General features: G+C 40.8%; 2 protein-coding genes across 6 annotated transcripts in view; one reads left to right on the top strand and one right to left on the bottom strand.

Moving 5' to 3' along the window:
- The window catches only part of nr3c2 (nuclear receptor subfamily 3, group C, member 2), an 86,610-nt gene extending 76,906 nt beyond the window's left edge, over positions 1-9,704 (top strand). For 2 of the 3 annotated variants that reach the window (XM_042225982.1, XM_014337693.2), the window contains 2 exons: positions 6,670-6,827; positions 8,204-9,704. In XM_042225982.1, coding sequence (XP_042081916.1) covers positions 6,670-6,827; positions 8,204-8,359 — 314 coding nt within the window. In that variant the 3' untranslated portion in view covers positions 8,360-9,704. 3 annotated transcript variants of the gene reach the window in all.
- Positions 9,705-10,048: 344 nt separating this feature from the next.
- The window catches only part of arhgap10 (Rho GTPase activating protein 10), a 59,610-nt gene continuing 45,885 nt past the window's right edge, over positions 10,049-23,773 (bottom strand). The window contains exons 21-23 of one of the 3 annotated variants that reach the window (XM_005935055.3): positions 22,644-22,745; positions 21,136-21,227; positions 10,049-17,773 (exon numbers count right to left, since the gene is read on the bottom strand). In XM_005935055.3, the coding sequence (XP_005935117.1) occupies positions 17,685-17,773; positions 21,136-21,227; positions 22,644-22,745 (283 nt within the window). In that variant the 3' untranslated portion in view covers positions 10,049-17,684. Of the gene's footprint in view, positions 17,774-18,711; positions 21,228-22,643; positions 22,746-23,773 lie in introns of those variants that run through there. The other 2 variants (XM_005935059.3, XM_042225992.1) reach the window with 2 other exon arrangements.

Below are 23,773 nucleotides of genomic sequence, written 5' to 3'. Positions count from 1 at the left end.
TATATATATATATGTATATATATAAACCAGACATCTGTGAGCATGAGCAACAACTCTAGTTTTTTTTGTGTTTCACTTCTAATTGCTGTTGCTATATTTGTGTCACGATTGTGTACACATACTTTATAGCATGACATATATGAAGATATGTTTAACATGTTTTAAAGGTGTCTTTCCGTTGCCTTGACTTGACTCTTTTTTTCTTTAACTTATTTAATTTTTTAGATATGCACATAGCTAATATCAGTTGAGCTCCAGCTTTAAGCCCTGAGTGTGGAAACTGTGACAGCTCCTGATTCTCTGATCTGACAGCCTGGGTGCAGAATAAGAGGTTAAGAGTTCTGAAATATAAAGCAGAAAGATATTATGCAGCGATTTCCAAGAAATCGATATGTCCTTAAATTAGATTCTGTCACAATTGGGTAGCCAATTTAGTTCTGGAGTACTCTGTTTATGAGTGTTTATGAGTGGCCTTGCTGCTGTGCTTTGCACCAACTGTAAACTGGCAGCTGCAGCATCATTTTAGGCATCTACACACTCTATTTAATATACTTATATACTTATATACTTAGTTAAGCGAGTAGTGAATACTTTGAATTTCATTAAAGTGTTTTTTTAAAGTATTGAATGGAAGGGAAGTGAAGTCTACAAGTATTTTAAACATGCACTGTACTGTGATGTAGCAGAGGAAGGCCGATTTTGGCTCTATAGCTCAGCGACATATGGAAGAACAAATGTGAAAGCGTTTCTCTGAATATGAACTCTGAAAGAAGGAGAGCTCTAACTGGACTTTAACAATGTGGATGTCAGAAGAGAAGAAGGAGCAAGGCGATGCGGAGAGAATGAGAAACCAAAGACGGGAAAGTTCGATTTAAAGAGTGAAAACACTCTTTGGAGTTGACGGAGCAAGGGTTGGTGAGAAAGAGACAGGTGCACAGCTATGGGGAGAAAGAAAGCGAAGACAAAGGGAGTGGTGGGATGGCGGAGCTAGTCCTTCTGTTGCCGCGGCCTCCCTCTCCCTCTCCTCACTGGTCCTCTGGAGGTTTTCCAGAGAGCCCTGCTGTACTTAATAAAGGCCAGTCAAGCACCAGGCATTGGTCCAAGACCTGCTATTTTTCTCCACTTCCTTGAAACCCGGGCTAGAATTTTGAAAGCGAGGGTGTGGATAAAAGAAAGTGAGATGCAGAATCAAAACAGAGAATTTAAGATGCTTCACAGTTAGCTTAGTCTGCTGCAGTTATTGGATTTAGTCAAAATATAACATTCAAAAATGAGGGAAGGGGAGGGAAGAAAATAATCATTCAATGCTTCGTCTTTCATGTCTGTACTGTACGGAGGTTTGGCAGAGCACTTGTGGGTAATTTCAAAAAAAGGAGCAGTCTATTGCAGGATTTTCTGAGGCGCTGTAGGAGGCTCACTTAGTTACCATCATTCAGATATAATACTCGGGCCTTGTGGAAGGAGTAGCGGGAGAAATGTTTACAGAGGAGGTGTCAGAACTTGTCAGCTGAGCAAGTACTACATAGTCACCGAGTTTGCGAGTGCCTTTAGGCTGCTTTGCAAAAGGGAATGTGTGCGCTGCATGGAGAGAGAATAAACGAGTGAAACAGACATGCGAAAAGGGATAAAGGGAAAAGAGACAAGGGCTGTTATTCCTCTATGACCTTGGCTAAGGTTTCAGTCAGCCCGCGGTGTCTCATGACCCTGTTTGGATTCAGTACAGTAGCAGCGGCCTGCTTGAACCGGTTATGCTCCTCACCTCTACAAAGATGTAGATAAAGTTGATGATCTCAGTCATTTGTTTTCTTTCCAAACCGTCATCTTGCTTCTCTCCAAAATGGCTCCGGAGCCTCATTCCAGATGGGACAAGTGTGTGTGTGTGTGTGTGTGTGTGTGTGTGTGTGTGTGTGTGTGTGTGTAGCTGACTGGGGCATTTTGTGTGACACATTTTTGACTAAAGTAGTTACAATCTCAAATACTGTGTTCCTTTTATTGCAGCTGGTTATTTTTCTGTTGCATAATCTTTTAATAAATATTTATTGTCATTCAGCACTTTCACCTGCTTTATATTGCAGTCATAATCAGGACTAGCTGCAAACTTGGTTACTATCAGGAAGTAAATCAAAACCAAGAGCCACACTGTCAGTTAGGCATGTAGCTACCGAGAGCAGGAAGCTGCACGTAGTTTGGCAAAACGCATGCTAAGAGCATCTTCTCTCAGCATTAGATATGCACTGCTTCCTTTGAAACACATTCAGAAAAAGAGCTGTTCGGTGGTTGCGGTGCACACGGTGCAGCGTCTTAACTCCCAAAAAAGAAATGCAGCCCAGTTGAAGGTGCTCTCGACCTGCAGCAAAAATCAATTTGACATCATTTATAGTGGTATAAATGCCCTATTTCAGGGCCGGTCATGGTGCCGCCCCTGAATGCCAGGTCAGTTTCTAATCAGGGTGTATGTGGGTCAGTGGGAGAAAAACAAAAGGTCCAAATGCGACCAAGGGTTTTAGCACATTCTCATCATGTCAGCCATGAAATCAGCACAGAAATCACAGCACCAGGGTACAATCTGTTTTCTGGAGGTGATTGTACCTAAAAAAGTATGATGAAAAGAATTACATAGAAAGAGACAAGAAGGAGCACACACACACCAAAATACACACTCTCAAAGATCTGTTTTAAAAAACCTGCAATTTTGACTGACAAGATGCCGGCTTTGCCTGTGGCTGTTCACTCTGCAGAATTCAAACAAGCCCTATCAGCTGATCGTTGTTGCTAAAGTTCATATAAGATGTTTGGAGCTTGAGGCCAGCAACATGTTCCTATTGAACATGTTTCAGTAGGTAATTAGGTAATTATTAACTAGCAACAGGTCATTAACAAGATTTGGTAGGAAAAAAAGAGCCGCTCTGAGAGGCTGACAGTGTTTCAGATAATGAGGGGTTCACCAGTGTGTAAAGACTGTGTGGTCATGTAGTTAAAAAATACAATTTTTCAAAATAAAAATTGTAAAGAATTTGGGGGGGATGTCATTTACAGTGCATAATATTGTAAAACGATTAAAAGAAACTGAATAAATCTCTATATGCAAGTGACAAAGATGACAACCGGTATTAAATGGCCATGATCTCTGAGCCCTTAGTCACCAGTGTATTAGAAACACATAATTCTGTAGCAGAAATCACTGCATGACCTGAGCAACATATTTTTGTCTGTGCATTCACAAAACCCATCATGTAAAAGAAAACACACACACATGTATATTTATATAAAGATCCAGAAACACTTCATTTCTGGTCCTGAGCTAAATTAAGAAGGACTGAAGTGAAACAGAAAACTGTCATTTGGTTTGATATAAAAAATTGTTTAATTCTTTATGAAAATAACAGATGCTGCATCCTCCAGGCTAAACAGGAGATGAACCATCTGGTTTGTGAATGACTGTGTAGTTCAAAAGCCAGTGATGGTGGAACAGAGTTAATTATTGCACTTACCATGTGTAACTTGCACATCTGCGAAGGCACCATTAATACTGACATATTTTAGAAATATCAAAATCAACGTGTCATTTTCAAAACACACTCGACCTTCCAGCAGCTTTTATGTTGTATTCATTTGAGGCCTTACTGTGTTGTAAAGCATCATTTTTTGATTTTGGCTTTAGGAAAACTAAAGATGTTGCCTCAAAGAGCACACCTGATTTTTAAGCTTTGAGAGGTGAGATGTGTCTTTGTATGGCAGCAGCAGAATGTTATTTAAGAGGTTTAGCAGGCATGCATACAGTCATGTGAATAAGAAAAAAATAAGCAGAACAGCTTAGGTTTCCAAGGTTGCATCCAAACAAACCACAAGGTTTCTCAAACGGTGTCATTTGGACAGACAAGACTAAAGTAGAGATGTTTGGCCAACGTCCACTGTGCAACATTTGGTGAAACCATCAGCACAAACACCTCATGCCAACTGTCAAGCACGGTAGTGGAGGAGTGATGATTTGGGCTTGTTTTGGATCCATAGGTCCCGAGCACCTTATAGTTGTTCTCCTGTAGTATAAGTATTCTAGAGTCAAATATGAGGCCATCTGTCCAACAGCTATAGGTTGGCCTAGACTGGGTCATGCAGCAGATCAAGGTGTCCAAGTCCAGACCTCAACCCTGTGGTGGGACTTCAAGTTATTGCTGCTTAAGATGCTTCTACAAATTGTTGAGTCATGGGTTGTACTCAGTATTGTGCACACCGCTTTTGCAGTTTTTGCTTACTTGTGTTAAATAAGTAATGGCACAGTGAAATATGTTGTGTTGTTTTTGTTCATCTCAGATTGTATTTAAATCATTTTAGCTGGTAAGGCCTTGAGGCAACTGCTGTTGTGATTTGGTGCTATATAAATCAAATTGAATTGAACTGAATAGCTCGTTTTCTAAAACCCCAGGATGTACTTTTTTTTATGTATCCATGACATGATCCTTTGCACAGGTGGGAAGACGGAGTGAGACAAAATGATACTGTAGATGTTTAAATGGATCTTCGTGGTGTAATTACTGTGGGTTTTTTTTTTTCATTATTATCTAGATTTCTAATAGACCAGTTTTTAACTCTAAGTGCCACAATCCAAGTCATTATTATGAGAATGAAAGGTTGACGTTATTTAATAGCTCCGGGTGCCGAACGCTGCGCTTAATAAATTAGGTTTGGCTAACAAAATTATTAGACCCTTTAAATTACATAAGCACCATTGTTTCCTTTTCTGCTCTCACTGTTTCTGAGATAACTTTGAATCAATGCCTTTCACTATATCTGTCATCCTTCATGAACCAGCTGCTACACATGGAAACTAATTACTACTTGAAATGGTGAAAGTGGTTGTAATGAGTTGCTAAATAGGCTCAGGTCAACAGCACAGGAAAAATGTGCAAAAACAGGCTACTGTGTGGGTTTCAGAGCATAATTCACTAAGCACCTCTAATTACCCTTAACACAGTTGCACATTAAAGGAACATACCGCGGGATGTGCATGGCTTAGCCCATTACCTGCAAATCATATTTAACACGCATGTTCCAGACATTTTTAAAATGCGTCAAATGTTTCAGCACGACAGGAAAATCAATTCAGAAACATGCGAGACAGGAAAACAGTCACAGTTAATTAGTAATGTGCTTTGTTTTGAGCGGAGTTACTATGAATGGTTAAAAACAAAAAAACAACTTCCCTTTTGGTGTTTTCAAGAATTCTCAAACAGCTAAGAATGAATGCTGTAAAAACCACAACCCGACCAACATTGGATTGGTTTTTTTGCGGGGGGGGGGGACAAAATGAGTTGCATGTGAAAGACGGATGTTGTCGTGTCAACCGCTGATTACTAAAGCTGTTTTTTACAACCTCAAGATGAGCTTTTTTTTCTATCACCATCGTAGCTTTTGAGAAACCACCCATCACACGGGGGTGGATCTGACTGTGAAACTGCATGCTCAATGGCTGATGACTCGTCATTCACACGGTGAAGAGTACCTTACTTTATCCTCCTTTTTCACTCTACTGGCTATCATCATTTACAAAGTGATCTCCATGTTTTACTCAGTAACACTTAAAACTAGTGATTGATGTCAGCACAAAAGTGCTTACTGAGGTCATGGTGACTGGGAGCGGAGGAGCGGGGAATCTCTTTGCAGCTAGTGGAGTTGCCCCCTGCTGGTCATTAAGAAGAATGCAGGTTTAGAAACTTTCACGTTGGCTAACAGCATGTGATTGACAAGTCAGCAGCCAATGAGCTGGAGGTTTCACAGTCACATCCACCCCTCCTCATCGCATATGTTTTTTGAAGCTAAAATGGCAATAGTGAAAACGCTAACCTCAAGGTTTCAAATTGAGTCTTCACAAACCACCGGATGGTTCATGGTAGCTATGTCCATCTTTATGCCTGCAACCTGTTTCCATCTTTTATATACAGTTTGTTGGCCATTACTGATTACAGTAGCAGCAGTATTGTAAACAGTGGAGTTGGAGCCACAATTACAAGATGAGCCCATTTTAAATTACTTCAGGCATCTATTTGTAATACTTGTGTTTTCTAAAAAAAATAAAACTCTATGTGTGAGTTGTCTTATGTTTATGAGTGAAAATGTGGATAACTACGTTTTTCTAATGTGGGATTGACTTTTACTATTTAAAAGACCCCTGTTTTTGACTACTTTTATAACGAATACAAAAGTAATATAAAGAAAACCAACACTGTCACCCAACAGTCCTGATCATTACTTTAACACATTGCCCTCACTGTTTTAAAATACAACCACAGATGACAAATTGAACATTAACTTGCTCTTCAGATTGCTGTTTTTTTAAAACCAACCCTACAGGCCACTGAATATTTATTGTGATAACACCATTAAATATCTGAAAAGCATTCAGCAGCTCTCAGCGTAGCCCAGATAGAGCACAATAGAGACACATTAGGCGAATATTTCTTCCTGTATATGTCTAATGGAATCGCAGGCTTGGCTGTTCAGTACAAAGTCCCCTGCAGTCATGTCAAAACGGCTAACAGGTTTAAGTAGAGAAGTCTGCACTGTTTAGTCGTCATTGCTAGTATTGGGTCATTAAAATTTAAATCGTTTCAAATAATTGTTGTACAGTCATTGCATCCATATCAATGACGTAATGATTTGTCTGATTCCCAGTTCCCAAAGAGGGTCTGAAGAACCAGGCGGCGTTCGAGGAGATGAGGGTTAATTACATTAAAGAGCTCCGGCGTTCGGTGGGAAAAGCAACCAACAACTCCGGCCAAACCTGGCAGCGCTTCTTCCAGCTCACCAAGCTGCTGGACGCCATGCATGATGTAAGTACCCTTGACCCCCCCCCTTTGCCAGTTGCATACAGTACTGCCTTCCCTTGGCAGTCTAGTTATGCACTTTAGGGCTCTGATACAACTGGAAATGTTCTCAGTGAAATGGCAAAATAGTGGATTTGGATAATGTGTTTACTTAGCAGTTCAATGGTGCCGTGGCTTGGAATAAGGATTATTACATCCCATTTTCTCCCTGAGGGAAGGTTATTTTGGAAAAGGCAGTGATGAGGCTCATATTGGTGAATGGAACAAAAGGGGATCGATATCAGCTTGCAGTTTATTGGAGTTCACACTGGTCACCATAGCAAATGTGCAAAATGAGGGTTTTTTTGTTTTTTTTAAATGCATGTGTCAACAAGTGCGTGGGAGAATGACAGTGTAGGCACAGCCTCTGGAGGTGAGCGTTAGCAAGAGAGAGCAGTCATAGAGATTCAACGACCCTAATGACTGAGTGAATAGGGTTAGTGCTGGGCAGATGACCCTTCTTTTAAAGAAGGGCTGCCCAGACAAAAATCAGTGGTGCCCCCAAGTGGTAAAGACAATCAGTGAAATTCAGTTGCAGTTTACACACACACACACACACACACATACATATATATATATATATATATATATATATATATATATACACCCCCCCCAATTTTTGCACATGTCGAGGAGCGTGTCAGGCTACATTTCACTGTGTGTTATACTTGTATAACTATGCATGTGACAAATAAAGAACCTTGAACCTTAAAAAATATACATGTACTATACATGTACAGTACTGTGTGAAAGTATTGCGTCTTTATATTTTGCTTCCAAGGAGTCAGACTTTCTTGCAATTTTTTAAAGTGGTCTTAAGCAATTGTTCTCCAGGCTTTCTGAACTTCCTTTATTGGCTGCTTTTTCACTCATTTTCAGTCGGTACAAGAAGTGGACTGAAAATGAGTGTACCTGTGAATAATTCAAGTGTAAAACACAAGAGATGAACCAGTTTGAGGTGTATCCTTAGGCACTGTCATGAAGCCATTCTCAGTGAAAGGAAACAGATTACACTTTCAGCACGTCTGATGAAGAGATGAATCCAAATATGACATTTATGGTTAAAGTCATCAGTATATATAGAGAAAGTTAAGAGAATGGGCCCAGCCATGGTTTTGGACTGCATTAGAGCCAGTGGTGTTGGGAATCTTGTCAAAATGTATGGAATTCCAAACTCAGAAAAGTGGAATCGTTTTTCTAGCTAAATATAAAGAAATTAGGGGTGGCTTAAGACTTTTGCACACCGTTGGTAAGTAGGAAATAATTTAGAATTTAGAAAATAAAGTGAAAAAAAAACCCAGTTATGTTTCTAATAATCATATTTTTCTCTCTGTGGTGTCCAGTTGGTGGGGAACTTGTTGGACTTCTGTTTCTACACCTTTCGTGAGTCCCAGGCCCTGAAGGTGGAATTCCCCGAAATGTTGGTGGAGATCATCAGTGACCAGATACCAAAGGTGGAGTCAGGCCTCACTCACACGATCTACTTCCACAAGAAGTGACTCTTTACACAGATGGGACAGAAGCGGCATTAAGAACTCGAAAAAGAGGAGCGAGAAAAGTTCAGGGAAGAGAAGAAATGTGCTGGGAAGGCCCGTCCTGCTGGCCCGCACCGTGTCGCTCAGTATGCCAGCGTCCTCGTACTGGATGGAAAGATTTAGAAAAAAAAAAGAAAAAAAGAGAAAGTTTGGGGGAGAAGGTTTTGACCCTGCAGTCACCACGAGCGGTTTAGAGCTGCGGATAGTTTGAGAAGCCGAGCGTGACACACCGAGAAGGACTTGTGACAAATGTGACAAAGCATCCCGAAGTACACCAATGTCCCCCTGCCCCAAAGACGATAACAGTATTTTCTATGGAGATAAAGCCATACATTTCTTAGGGCGCACTAGATACATTCACTACACACACACACAAACACACGTAGAGGGAAATCGACACACTTAACTGTCCACATGCCTTCACACAAAATGCACAGGTGCACTCCACATGCACTAGAAATGGGACTCCCTTACTTACAAATCTAGAGAAAAGGTTTTGTTGCAAATATTAACTCTGGCTTATGCAGTCTTTCACAGATAATAGCACTATGAAAAAAAATTATGCCAATATTTACATTTGCTTTGCAGTGTAGTGACGAGACTGCAGGGCAAAAAAAAAGGACATTAATGAGGAGGCACAGAAAATCTAGACTTAATAGACAAAGGTCTATTTGAATATATTCCAAGGGCTATACAAGGATCATCATAAGCTGAATAGTCGCATCAAATTTAACAAGGTTCAATTTTAAAATCGGTATCATATAAGCCATCGCTGACATTTACATGCTGATTTTTCTTTTTCAAAGTTAAAATGTGTAGTCAAACAATCAAAACTAATATGCAAAAGTCCAAAGCTAAAGCTGTTTTGAAACACAAACGTCTCTCTCTCGCGTAAAAGAAAGCTTTGCACGTGATGCTCCCATGTCATAAAGTCACTATTTTAGAGGCATGGTGGTGTAGAATTAAAGACAATATTGACGAGAGACTTCGTACCTTTGTGCAGAAATGGTCAGGAGCGCGGCGGGATGGAAAAACATAATGCATTTACGGAAACAATTTCAGTACAGTCCGCTGGTAATGGATTTGACTGAGGTGCATCCATAGTAATTGCTGTTATTTGTGTTATCTCCAGAGCAGCTGTCCAAATGTCTGTTTTTACTCACAATGAAGCGAAACCAGCCCTTTGTGAACCGACACTTATCTACTCTTCCCAGAAAGAATAAAAAGCATTTTTTTTAAAGAAACGTGTGTTGCAAAGGTTTTAAGTTTTTGACAAGCCAGTCGTTTTACATTTAAGGTGCTTCGTTTCTACAAAAGCCAGGCAAAACATAACATGTACAGTAACTTGGTAGAACAGTCCATGCAGTACGCCACGTGGGCTCGCAGTTCAAACACGCATACTCTGTAAAGTCGATATAATCCAAGACGGAGCGTTAACTCTTTGCAGTGCTTACAGTAAAAACAGCTAACGTATCAAACCCCAGGCAGATGTGTACAGGTATTAACTTCTTAAAAACACACTCTATTCAGCTGTTGTACAGAAGACGTTTTTGAGGTACACGACGACGAGAGCTTGATGAAGATGTGTTGGTATGATCACTTTTCCCTCACTTTGCTTATTTACTTTTTTTTTTCCTTCTTTTTTTTTTCCCCCCTATCTTCGGGCCAAGTGCTACTATTTTAAAAGCATGGCGAGGCCCAGTCATCTGGACCATTAGCTCGTCTCACACCCCACTGGTTTCCGGGTGGTTGTGGAACACTACTATGATGCTACTGAAAAACGACAGAGTCGCTGGGGAAGAAAAAGAGTGCGCGTGTGTGCGAGGGAAGGGTGGGGGGGTGGGGGGTTGGTGTGTGAATATTACTATTCTTTTTTTCGTGCCCTGTAAGTGTGTATTTACATGTGTGTATGGAGTGCGTGTGCGTTTTTTTGTTTTGTTTTTTCCTCCTGGCAAGCATGTGCATAGATGATCTGCTCTTTCGGCGTGGGTATTATGCATTAATGTTATAGGATTATCCTATTTCCACATTTAGATTTTTTTGCACAGAGAAGATACAATGTGAAATGAGGCGTCAGTGCAGCTCGTAGGAATTCTCTGTTTCGATAAGCAACTGTGATAATGCGGGGTGGGGGAGGGGAGCAAAACGTTCTGCATGGTCACCCCGGCCTAAAGTTAGAGACGACATCATTACCACATCAGGGTGGCCGCGTGCTGTATTTGTGGCCTCGTGCTCAACCGAGGTCTCGCCTGTGTTGTTATTTGCTTTGAAGTTGGCATAACAGAGTAAGTAGGTAAGTAACTTTACTTACTTATAGCCCTTTTGCACTTGTACCTACTCAGCTTGACTTGACCCGGTTTTTAAGGGTTTTCGAGTAGGTGGTAGTACCTGCTACCAGGTTCTTTTTTTAGTACCTTCTCGGCGGTTGTTCTGAGGCTAACCGAAAATGTTACATCAACAGGCCACATGGCACTGATTGCCTAGCCAGTGGCGTCATTCCACAAGTCATGACAGCGACTCCTTCACCAAAATTTTTGAAACTCAGCAAGGAGAAAAATGGCTACACAAACAAACAACACTGTGGTCCTCGAGTTTGACAAAAAGAACTAGACCGAGCAGCAGGTAGCTCATCCTCCATTGTTGTGTTGTGTTTGTGTCCTGGGACTTACTGTACTGTATTTGGTACTCGATTGTAATGGAAAACAACCAAATTTGAGTCAGTCGAGTTGAGCAGGTACTAGTGGAAAAGGGCTGTTACTTACTTACGTCATTAATTGCTTGGACGTTGGTGTAAAAAGATAGTAAGTAAAATCAGTCAAGGTGATTTTACTTACTTATTTACATAACTGCTTGGAGGTTGGCATTGTTGGGATCACGACTGTCATTCGATACTGTATTTTTGGGGGAGAGGAAAGCAAAGCAGGGCATTTGAACTTTTTGTCATTCCCAAATCCGAATCCTTTTTCAGTAATTCACAAAGAGGTTGGTGTGTGTGTGGGCCCGGTTCACTCATGAAGGCTAGGATTCTTGTGTTTTGCCATAAACGTTATAATAATTTCTCCTGCGCAGTCATTATCATGCAGTACCCGATTCGTCTTTGCCGTGCCCTTACGCTGATCTGTCACTGTTTCTTTATTTTGCTTCTTGTCTTTTTTCTTTTCTTTTTTCTTTTCAAGAATTCAAAATTTAAAAAAAATAAACTGTCTAAAGGTTCATAGGATGAATGGGAAAGTATTTTTGAGAGAATTATATTTTGCTGGAAAACAATATTTAAGTACTTTGTCTAAAAACGATATCCTTTTTGTAAAATGAAATGTTATTGCATGCTTTTTGATGAGATGTTTACATTGTATTTAAAAAGAAAAAAAGGGAAACTTGTGCCTTTTTATCTCACCTGATTTACAGTTTTACAGTATATATTGTAAATAATACAGCAAGTCCTTATGTTGAGTGTAGTATAAAACATTTCTACTTTAACCATCTTGTTGGAATATTCGAGAAAAAAAAAAGACAAAAACAAACAAACAAAAAAAAATTAATGTGTGTTTCCCACTCGCCATGTCCTGTGTGTCGGATCACAGAGGAGAATTTCAAGAAAGGGGTTGGCACCAGGCAAAGGGCCAAACAGAGAAATGAATGTATCATACATCGTGAGAGACTTATGGAACTTACTACCTGAATGTTAGAGAGAGAACATTTATTATCTTCTTATTAAGTAAAATTATTTGATTCTGCATCTTTTTTCTTTTTTTTACTTTTTGCATTGTTGTTCCCCGACTCATAGAAAAAAAAAAACACGATTTAAAAAAGGATTTATTTTGTAACGAGATGTATGAAGTGATGGATCGTTGTTGCTGTTGAAATGATTTCCTAATCCGTGGCGGTAATTGTTGATGAGCACCACAATAAAAATCAAGAAGTCACAAATTATTGAAACTGCGGCTATGTGACAGAACATTATTTTTGGCTTTGTGCACACACTGAGAGAAGCTGCGGTTTACCCGACCATCCAGCCAATTTCAATTATGACCCCCCCCTTTTTTTTTTTCTTCTGGACCTTCAAATTAAAAGTATCAAAAAATGCAAAGATGATGATGTTATCAAGCTCCATCTCCTTTATCATCCTCCAGATATATGATCTGGCTATTTTTTTGATAAATACTTTTGGATATAGTTTAGTAGGACACGCACTTGTTCGCTTGCTTGCAGAGAGTTAGATAAGAAGATGAGCGTCACTCCAGTGTTGAAATCAGAAATCTGCTTAGGCTGAACATAAAGACTGGAAACAAGAGGAAATAGCAGGGAATGGTGTCGTTTGAGGCGCCGTCAGGCGGGGCTCAAGACCACAGTGTTTGAATATGAGCCACTGCTGGCATAATAGGAGAGGAGACAGACCTGGCACTCGCACAACGGCAAAGGTCACGGTAGAAGCATCATTTTTAGAGGTAAAACCTTTTTAAAATGTTATTTAGGGGCAGATTCTGCAATTCATTTTAAACACTTATGGAGGTTTAATGTCCCAGTGAGCATTCAAATTCAAAATAACTGCCCGGATCAAAGTGTGGAGGCATTTGTTGAAGGGCTTTGGCGCCATCAGTGGTGGAGTTGCATTGTGGCTGATGTGAGAGTGTCTACAGTCAGTCTGGTAAATTTTGGGGAAATTGAATTCTAAAACAGCCGACTGAGAGCGGTATCAAAACATCTCATCTCCTAACTCTCCGCTAAAAGGGACTGTAAGTGTGTTTCCCCCAAGTGTCGAGGCAATGCTTCGGAGGAGCAAGATTAATGTATTGTTTACTTAATGGTCATCAATCACCGCCCACTGCAAACAATAAAATCAACCCTTACCCCCGTACTTGGGGGAGCGGCTCTATCTTCAAAGCTGTCCTAAATGAACTCCCTCCCTGTCGGCTCGGGATAACTCGGGATATTTGTCTGGTTTTTTTTTCTTCTTTCTAACTGCAGTGTCACAGTACACTTTGGTGGAGTCACTGTACGTGGAGTCCCATCATCACCATTCTCTGTTCACAATAATGATTCGGGTGTAGAGAGACTAAGCCATATCTCCACAGCCATGGCAGTGCATTTTCTTATAAATATATACAACATTTTTTTTTCTTTTTTTTTTTAGTTTCTTTCTTTTTCCAATTTGAAAATTGACTTTTTTACTCAGATGCTTTGTATAATAATTCTCAGCAAACATACAGTAGACAACCCTCACTATAAACCAATAAAACATCTTCGAAAGCAGTTACTACTGTATATCTTGATGCAGATATTGCCATACTTGTGTTTGCAAACTATTGCAAGATTCTAATAAAAAAACCATTAAATTGAAGCATTTGTTGTAATTTATGGGTTGTGTGCAACTGTGTGCGTGTGTGTGTTTTAAAGGCGTGTGCGATGAAATCTGTACCAATGAGAAGAAGCTAGAAAACTCGTTTACATCACGGGATGCATATAGCCCACTTTGATCTTAAGTGGGCCGGACCATTGAAATTCACTCTTTCTGTTAATATATAGTTGAACTGAAATTGTAAGTAAATAAATGTGCAACATAACATAAAAAGCTCTGGCTTGTAGTTGCCTGTCCTGTGATTAAACTACATTTTTACTCTGGACCAACAAGAAGAAAAAATGAAAAATGATCAAGGGGAAGATCTTTATTAGGAGGAAAAGGTCTGTGCCGGACCGATTCTGCCCCCCTGGGTCTTGTATTTGATACCCCTGCCCCAAACTATAAGAGTTGATGGATGTATTTGAAACAGCTGCATTTGGTGGGCGGTGACATTAATAAGGTAAAGAAAACAAAACAGAGAGAAGCATCAGCAGGTACGCCATTCACTAGGAGAGGAGATGAAGAGAAACAGAAAGAGGGAAGAGTGAATAATGACAAAAAGGCAGCGGGCAAGCGTGAGCCTTTTACAGTAAAACGACGCCTGTGGAGAAAAATCACCATTAACCTTGTTAAAGGCTGATCTGAAAACACGCCTGCTTTGCCAGACTGTAGAGCAGACAGTATTACTTTTTTTTTTTTTGCTCATTTTCCTCCTCCTCCCTCTCTCTCTCTCTCTGTGAATCCACAGCCCTCTCCAAATCTCCCCCAGATTTCCAATTGCTTTCACTTGTAGTCGTGCCAGATAAACAGAATCTATTGGATCAGGCTGATTTCACGGCTGCACCCGCACACATGGCGGCTTCTGTGGCCCACTTTCTCAGCTGAGGAGTCCCCCCCCCCACCCCCTTTCCGCACACACACGAAAACACACTCTTTCCTTTATGTTTGAAATTCACTTTCCTCCAAATTCCCACTCAGTTTTCAGCCCCGGTAATACACCGAGTCTACGAGTGTGAAGCGTGATGGAGACACAGGAAAGTATTAAGGCAGTTGTGCCATTTTCTCACGGTTGTAGGTAAACTGCTGCGCTGCTTTGATCTGGGCTGAGTCACGGCATGGTGTGTGTGTGTGTTTTGGGGGCTGAAGGACACTGCGTCATGGGAGGTAGAGGACAGCTGGCACACAGCCGGTGGGGGGCTGGGATGTGAGAAATGAACACATCTATCTGGATTTTTTTACTCACACGCATCAAGTAAGTCGACATGGTGACACTGATGTATACATCACCCCAGTCTGATGCACACTAATGAATAATGCATGCACAGGTAGGCTGACCTCAATCTTAAGTGGCTGTGGAGGGCAGCTCAACAAGCCTCAAATATGAAAAGCCCAACGCTGTTCCTATTCAACAATTTCACACAATGACGAGAACTAATAAATGAATGGAGCTTAATTGATTTTGAAACTACTAGAGCCTCAGTGAATCACTGGCTGAGGCAGCAGGGAGCAGAGATGAGCCTAAATACTACTGAGAGAGAGATAGGTAGGCAGATCGTTGCAGCATGGCATGCTTTCTGACTGACAGTCCAAAGAGTGTGAGAGGCAGGCAGGGCGCACGTCTATGATTCAGCAGTATTCTGCTGGAGGGAAGATGATGAAGAGCCATAGGAGTGGGTGGCAGTGGTGGTGGCGGTTGTGGTAGTTGAGGGACTATTGTACCCATCTCATTAGCTATGCCTCATTTCATAATGTTAATGTTACAGTTGCTTCAGGGGGGCTGGTGGACATGTGTCACCCACTAAAACCACTAAAAACCTTTCTTTAAATGGACAAAGCCTGCATGTGTTTACGCTGCTAAACAGCGCATCAGCCCGTTCACTGGAGGCCTGAGTGTAGCAGGGGGTGCACTGATGGTGATTATGTAACAGAGGCCGAAGCTCAGGGTCTTGAGGCCATTTGGTGTGTTAATTACACAGATGTAGTCTAAGAATTAACATGCGTGAGGCTGAGATGTTAATGGATCAGGGAGTGGTGAGGAGGGTGGATTAGTGTGTTTTTCCTCCATAAAAGATTAACATCTATTTTTAATCCCTTTATGGAAAGTTTTTTTGGAAGTAGCTTTTAGTCGGAGGGGCCCAGCACAGGTCAATATAAAGAGGAAGGATTACATTACACCACAGGGTTCAGTGTATGTGAAGTGGCTGCAGGATGAATCCGCATTTCATCATTTTATTCTTAGACTCTGTGGGAAACTGGGAGCCTTTTCAGTGACACAATGGATGAATCAGCAAAAAAAACCACACACGTTTCACATTAATAAAGCTGCACATTTCCCAGACAAAGATCTAAACGGCAAACTTTCGTTATAACTCTCAGTCGGCACAATACGGCCATGAAATGTGTGTCGTTTAATAGGCTGTTGTGAGATTAGTCCAATAATTAAAGAAACTGTTAAAGACCTTAATTTGTAAAAAAAAAAAAAAAAAATTAAATAAATCATTTATCGTATTTTTTCATGACAAGAATATGCAATGCAGTGAAAGAACAAAAATAGATATCTTTATTTGTTTAACATTGATCAAGAAGTTACCCAAAGGTAAATTTTAAAAAAGAGAGAGAGAAAAGCCAAGAACCTTTACAAACGTCATAAATCATTGTCTTAAATTATTGTAACCTCAGCTGCAAACACAAACAATCAGCTGAACCAAAGCTCTCAGACAAATGAAAGTGTTTCGCTGAACAGCTGAAGGATAAAATGTATTATGGTGTGCGCACATGCTAAAACCAAATCTAAATGACAACCTAAAAAAACCATCCATTACTTAGCGCAGTAAATATACTTGGTTGTAACTCTTTAGGGCTTTGTACACTCGATGGATGCGAAACGGTACAAATATTTCAAAGTACTGCATTTCGTGGTCTCGTTCACAATAAAACACACATTTCCGATAAGTTAATAAAGAACTAATAAAAGTCAAAATTCAGACTTTCTGGGAGTGTCTCATTCCTTTGCTCTGAAGAACCTGAGTAATGTTGAACTCGAAAAACAACAAACCAGACGGAGGATTTGAGAAGAAAAACACTTGGTTTCGATCACCTGCCGAAATCGACTGCGGCTGATTGTCAGGTGTTAGTGTTTAACCCAACAGGTTCCATCGGGTGGCTAAGAGGCGTTTCTGAAAGAGTTCGGCAGCAACGATACGGCACTGTAAATTAAAATGAGAAAAAAAAAGAAGAACAAAACAAAACGTGCAATCAATGCGCCAATTACACAAAATACAATTACATCAGCAGTGTGCCTCCTTTTGCATGTCTATTCTCAAAAGAACAGAACATCGCAAAAGCGTATAAATGAAAAGTTCGCCCAATCGTTTTCATACATACCCGTACGCATGTTTACACCGGGTGCTTTGACTGTGAAGGCACAAAGGGTATCTCAAACAAATTTGCGTGGATCAATGTCAAGGGCTGTGGCGGGTTGTGAGGGGGTCAATGTTACAGTGGTTTTGAGTGCTGTCATTCTACTTTGTGGTTTCTGAAGATCACCCTTTGACTTTGAGCTCATGGATACCATGTATAACAGGGCAGAGGGCGCTTAGAGAGACGCTTCTCCTCTGGTTCTGCTAAGTTCCTTGGATAGAGGCTACAGCATCTTCATATACAGCAGAGCACTGGAAGTGCAATCCCATTTTGCAATTACAATTGTCAAAAATAAGGTGAACACTTGGCTAAAATGAACAAACACATAAACATGCTTGCAAATGCATTGTAAAGTCTACTTGCCAGCAACAAACAAACAAACAAAAATGCACCAATAACATCATATGGTGTTGTCATTACTGATTGAGAAAATTCAGGGCTTCGATTGAACGAGGCTATCGAGGCACGTGCATCTTCCCATACTTCCCTCGGCGAACGTGATGAAATGTCCATAAATATTTCTTTTTGGTTCTACAGCATCTCCACATAGTTTTCAGGGATGAGGCCCCTCTTCCCCTCCAGCTCCCCCTCCAGCCAGCCCGGCTCCCTCGACTGGGTCACTGCAAGAGAGGACACAGTGTCACTGACAGGGGGGGGGAACAACAGCATGGGAGGGGATGAGGGTGGGAGAGAGACAGAGGACACTGGGCCTCCAGTGAGTACACTGTTAAGAGAGTGTGGAGGGCAGAGGTTTAAAGGAGGATATAGCGATTATTCAGTTACAATAAACTACACTGTGACCCTGTTAGCAGGACAGATATGTCAGAAAGCAAATCCCAGGCTGCAAAATAGACCATACAAATTTACTTTAAATCCAGTGGTCATTTTGTTTTCTTTCGGCCCTTTCAGTTTAGTCATTTTACTCAAAACTGAAAGAAATAAGAACTTAAAAAACAAAAAAACCTTTCATATGGGTATAGACAAGTTAAGTCATTGCCAAACCTCAAAGCAAAACAGCCGCTTTTAGAAAGCTTGCTAAAGTGAAATAGAAACTAATATCTCACTTTTTCCTGAACAGAATGGGAATTTCAAAGACAATTGTTGCGATCTCTGTGACATCTAGTATCTGACGTCACCTCACCATATACATTTTATCTGTTGAGTTGTGGTGGCATTAAATGAAGTGCATAATGAGTGGTGTAACAGTTAGTTGTGAAAAGGGAAGCAAATGCAGAGGAGCTTTAAATCTATGTTTGTTAAACCAGCGGTCCCCAATCCCCGGGCTACGGACCGTGAGTCGTTTGGTACTGGGCAGCGAGAGTTGAGGCTCAGGTATGAAATTCATGGTTTTCGGGGTTTTTAGTGTTATTTTTTAATCATTTTTATCGTTAACTCGGTTTCCCTGTGTCTTTTCTCATGTGTTATGAATAAATCTTCTGTTTTTTGGTAACAGTACTGGTTCTATTTTGTTGTATTTATCCGCGACACCTTAAAGGCCGGCCGTGAAAATATTGTCAGACATGAACCGGTCCGTGGCACAAAAAAGGTTGGGGACCGATGAGTTGAACGACCAGCAGGGGGCGACAGCTGCGGCTAGAAAAAAAAAAAAAAAGCCCAGCTAAATAAAAGTCCATGAAAACATGCCTCTCAGGTCTCTTACTCTGTGACTTGAGTGAGCATTTTCCTGATGAGGTTATGGACCCAATCCCTCATGTCAGCTCTTGTAAAAAACAACATGACATTCAGTTTTAAATCATAGCACCATTTCAAACTGAGCGCATTGGAAAAAAGCGACAAGAAATTCACAATTTTCCAGATGCAGACTTGCTGTGTAACATATACACTTTAAACGCCTTGCATTTTTGCAGAAAATTAGTTTTTAAAAAATGCACCGTGAAAAAAATTAAGCTGACATTAAGTGATGATGAGCTGGTCCTGATGTTTCTGCACAAGAAGAGGAAGAAACTAAGATTCTGGGCTTATTTCTTCATTTTTCAGGAGAAGACACCAGGGAAAGTTGAAGCTGTATGACGGAAGACGAAGCTTGAATGTGTATTATATATATAAAAGACACACTGAACCTCTAACCAGTTCACAAGTGGTTTCTGGCAGCTGTTTACCAACACTTGATGAAATCAATTGCAAGGAAGGTGTTGGACCAAAAACCTGCTTGTGATCGTGTTAGTCTCTAGCAGATTGTTGCCCTTAGTGTGCTTGGTAGGCTAAGGTAGGTAACTACTAGCAAAGTCGCAGTAAAACTTGGAAAAAGTGCAATACAAACTGGAAACAGAAAATGTTGCCTCCAAAATAAAAGCAGAAAGTAGTTGCAGATAAGCTGGGCATGTTCCATGCAAGCCACCAGCCACCACAGCAATCTGTTAGCAACTAACACAATCGCAAGGAAGTGGAGACAACACACATTTTCCACTCACAATCGTCGGTTGCCAGATGGTCATGGACTGATCTCTAGATCTGTGTGACTGGGGCCTTATTTACTTGACCGTACATTGTGACACGTCCAAAATGTCAGATAAGTTAATGTCACGTGTTTAGCAGTCGCGTGACTGAAAAACTACAATAAAACTCATAGGATGAGAACAATTTCAATCGTACTCATGCTTTTAAAATAATGCTAAAATGTGTTCAAAATATGGAAACGTGGAACACAGAGAAAAGTTCTGCAAAAACTTTCTGCTGGAAAGATAAAACAAACTGGACATAACTCCAGTTCTTTTTAGTGTGAATGTAGCCCCCCCCCTTCACCACCACTGACTGCGTGGGTTGGCTAGAGGGGGGTCAAGACTTCAGGCTTTCATTGCCAAAGCCACCCCATGTCTCCGCCCCTGGGACCTGTCTTCCAGTGCAAGGACTGTTGTTAAAGGGCTGTTTGCATCCACTATGTTTTGAACTGTTATATATTGTATAGTATAATGGAACAACAACAAAAAACTTTAGGTCTCTAAGGTGGCTAAGAATCGAAGAATCGAAGAGAATAAATTATAAGCAAATAAGAAATGCAGATATGTTCTGCTAATTTTAAGGGTTAGGAAACATCAATATATGTCAACTTTGTCTTCACACATATACACAGACTTGGTAAAGAGTCAGACCTCTTGACCTTCTGCACATCTGCTATGCTCCAGCTGACTTAAGACCACAAATACATTTAGAAATAGAAGTGCAGCAAAATGTCAAGGGTTTTGAAGACACAGCAAGTAGATGTTTAGTTGATTAAAACCTCGGCACGTAACATTTATGTAACAATGTCAGTCGCCTCCTTTGAAGCCAGATTAAGTGCTGAAGGACACACAGATAGTAAACAAAGCTGTACAGAATGTGCCCAAACTTTCTTAACAGGATCACTGGAGATTTATGTTAAAATCCAAAAGAAACAACTTCAACAAGATAGTTATTTAAAACGTGAGAAAAATAAAACAGAGGATGGTTTAATCTGACTTTTAAAATATTATTATTTTCTTAATACTTATAAATCCACTTTCTAATAAATTAAGTGTTGTTACTGTAATCATGTTTTGAATGGCATGTACTCCTCACACCAACACTAAAATACAGATGCACCCGTTTCAAACAGTGCAAAAATGTAAAGCTACGTGATAATAACAACCAATAAATTCTTAGGTCATATCAAAAGCATCTCCACAAGCAGGTTTGCTTGTACATAATTCAGTATATACACTTTATACTATCTGTGTCTCATAAAGGAGGGTTCTCACAAAAATATAAAAAATAGGGACTCGAAAAATCCTCATTTCCTCTATGAGTGATTAAAGCTCAGTTGAGCTTCGACTCAGAGACACCACAGACCAAATCTGTGTCTCCTGCGCAACCCTCCCTGTTCTCCCCCCTCCTTGTCTCATCTCTCCGTTCAATTGAAGATCAGATTGGCTGTTCGGTTTTCCTCCAAATCCAATATGCCAGGGCTGGTTCTGAGTGAGCGACTGGTGTAGGCGATAACACTTACCACCGTTGAATATGTCGCCGACGTGGAAGGAGAGCTCAGAGTCGTGCTCAGCCTCACATGGGTACACTGCCCTGGCTTTCCTGCTGGTGACACTGAAAAATGAAGGCAATCAGTGAGCTGGCGGAGCTTTGGGAAGGATTACCGCACAGTTCAATCTGGGCCCGGGGCCTGCTTGTTCATTCACTCACTAGCCTGAAACAGCAGAAATGGGCCAGGTTGGAAAATAAGAAAAAAAGTACTGAGAGAGGAGCTGGGCCACTACACAGCCTTGTCTTGCCCTATCTCTAGTCTAGACAGTCCAAGGAGCGAGTCAAAACACAGCTACAAGCACATGTGCGTGTGTGCTCAGACACAATGGGATGCAGCACTGTTTGCAGCAGATTTTGTACAGCCAAAAAGGAAAGCACACATCAGGTCTGCGCAGCAGACAACCATCTATGGTGAGATAATTAAAAAGTAGCAGGGGGATTCTAAAGTAGGTTTGCACACAAACACAGGTAGAAAAGAAATCTCCCTCCGCAGCGCTTCGGCTTTTAAATTCCCATTTGTGAGCTCAGAAGCTGCATTTTAAATCAGACCGATGTAAAAGAGCGCCGTCAAAGAAACCATATTCATCGCACCGCAAAGGTTAGTAAAAAGACGTATTTATGCCATTCGGTTGGCAAAAACATAAAAACCGTCTCCACAGAAAGCTTGTTTTGCCCACCATTGCAAAGTGTTATCTCGAACGCCAGCAACATTACCATGTAGAAATTGTGCCTTCAACGCACGATGCCCTGATAAATATTTCATATTCTTTCTGCAGAGAGGCAACAATGTAGGATGAGAAAGGAGAAAGAAGATATACAAACTGAAAAAAGTTTGTGGTCACAGAGTTGTCAATACAACAATGCTCAGCCAAGTTCCTGAATTCAGAAGAATTTTGGAAGAATGCACTCATGTGGAACCGCATTTGGAAAAACGAAGACTTTTATTTCGATGAAAACAACATTGATGGATTGCCCATAGAATTACCACGCTGTTTGCATACTCCTCAGCAACATCTGAAGGCACCGAGAATGAACTGAGCATTTATTTGGAGGCAGGCAGGGCAATTGATCAGCGCAATGGGCTGACTGCGTGCACAGTCCCATCCACTTCTCTCAAGGTACCATTTGAGGCTTGACAAAGGAGAAGGTTGCTGCTATGGCCAATGCTTGTGTGGCATTCAATTCATCAAAGGTAACCAAATCACACAAAGAGTGAACAACATTAAAAAGAAAAAGAAGGAAAATATTGATGTGAAAAGCTGCGCTGATGCTAGACGATTGAGACACGCAAGATAAGAGCAGCGAGTTAGTAACAGAGGAAGTGATTTAAAACAGGAAAAGAGAGTGAAAGAATTTTTCCGCATGACATTCAAACATGATGCGAGCGTGATAGTGAACAATTCAGACAAAACAGCACGGAAGAGAGGTCAACTGCAATTACGAAATTAGAGAAGAAACTAGCAAAGAGCCCTGTCTTACCTTTCTTCTTGCCTTTCTTTGTCAGAAGTAGCTTTGGTAGCAGCAGTTTGACGCTCTCCTGACGATCCAGGAGCAGAGCAGGAGGCTGCTGCTGTGGCAGATCTGCAAATAAAACAGAGCAGCTTAGTCACCACAGATTCCATAGTGTCGTCTGCTGACTGAAATTATGGTCAGCATTATGTAACCCATCGGTTTCCCTCTTTGGATCTTTGGATAGTTAGCCGCTGACGACTTGTTTTTTGAACACTATGAGAAAGGGGCGTTTCTGACTGGAATATTGCACAATTTATAGTTTATTTAATTCTTAATTCAACCATAAAGAACAAAACGAAGCATTTAGACTTAGAATTAGCATTTAGTGAGGTCATAAATCAAAAGAGAAGTAGGCTCATGTAACCACAGGCTTCTGTACAATCACTTGGTTTTGCAACTAGAAGAGTCACCCCCTGCTGGCCATCAAAAAGAATGCAGATTAAGGCTAAGGACATCTTATACATACAGTAATGTTGGCATACTACACTATAGCACGGAGTCACATTTCCATGAAAACAACACGATACCAGCATTAATGTTCTTGTTCACGCAGCATTATAATATAAATGCAATTGAAATATATGAACTCAAAGGTTTATTTAATCAAATGCGATTTTTTTTGTGAGGAAAATGTGCTTGGTGTAAACTAAACATATACCGATCAATTAAAGTTTTATTTCACCAGATTCCATTAAATATAACATTTAGATATACAATATAGCAAAATCAGAAGGAAAACTTTAATTAGTTAACGTCACCATCTTGAGCTGATTTTTGTGTGTGTACCCCGTGAAGAGGTTCTCAAGCCATTATGCGTTTCTTTTCTTGGTAAAACCTGTACCTACAGTAGTGAGCGCAGGTTCTGCACAGTCACACGTTGACTGTAGTTTTATCTGTTGCAGTAGTAGCTGTGCTTTACACTCGTTGTCAGGGCCAACAAGTCTATGGCCGACCTGAAGGACTGAGGTAGGGGTCCTGATAAAGGGAGAGTGCAGCAGAGGAGAGCAGGAGTCTCAGCCAGGCATCCCTCTGTGCTCCATGCCTGCCCCAGGGCCAGTGCTAATACAGCACATAATGAGCAAATTGCTCCTAGCTGC

The sequence above is a fragment of the Haplochromis burtoni genome, unplaced genomic scaffold (assembly GCF_018398535.1).
Source record: "Haplochromis burtoni strain Fernald_Lab_line unplaced genomic scaffold, NCSU_Asbu1 Contig_191, whole genome shotgun sequence".
Classification (NCBI taxonomy): Eukaryota; Metazoa; Chordata; class Actinopteri; order Cichliformes; family Cichlidae; genus Haplochromis; species Haplochromis burtoni.
Note: the sequence above shows the minus strand (reverse complement) of the source record. Positions and strands in the feature narration are given on the sequence as shown.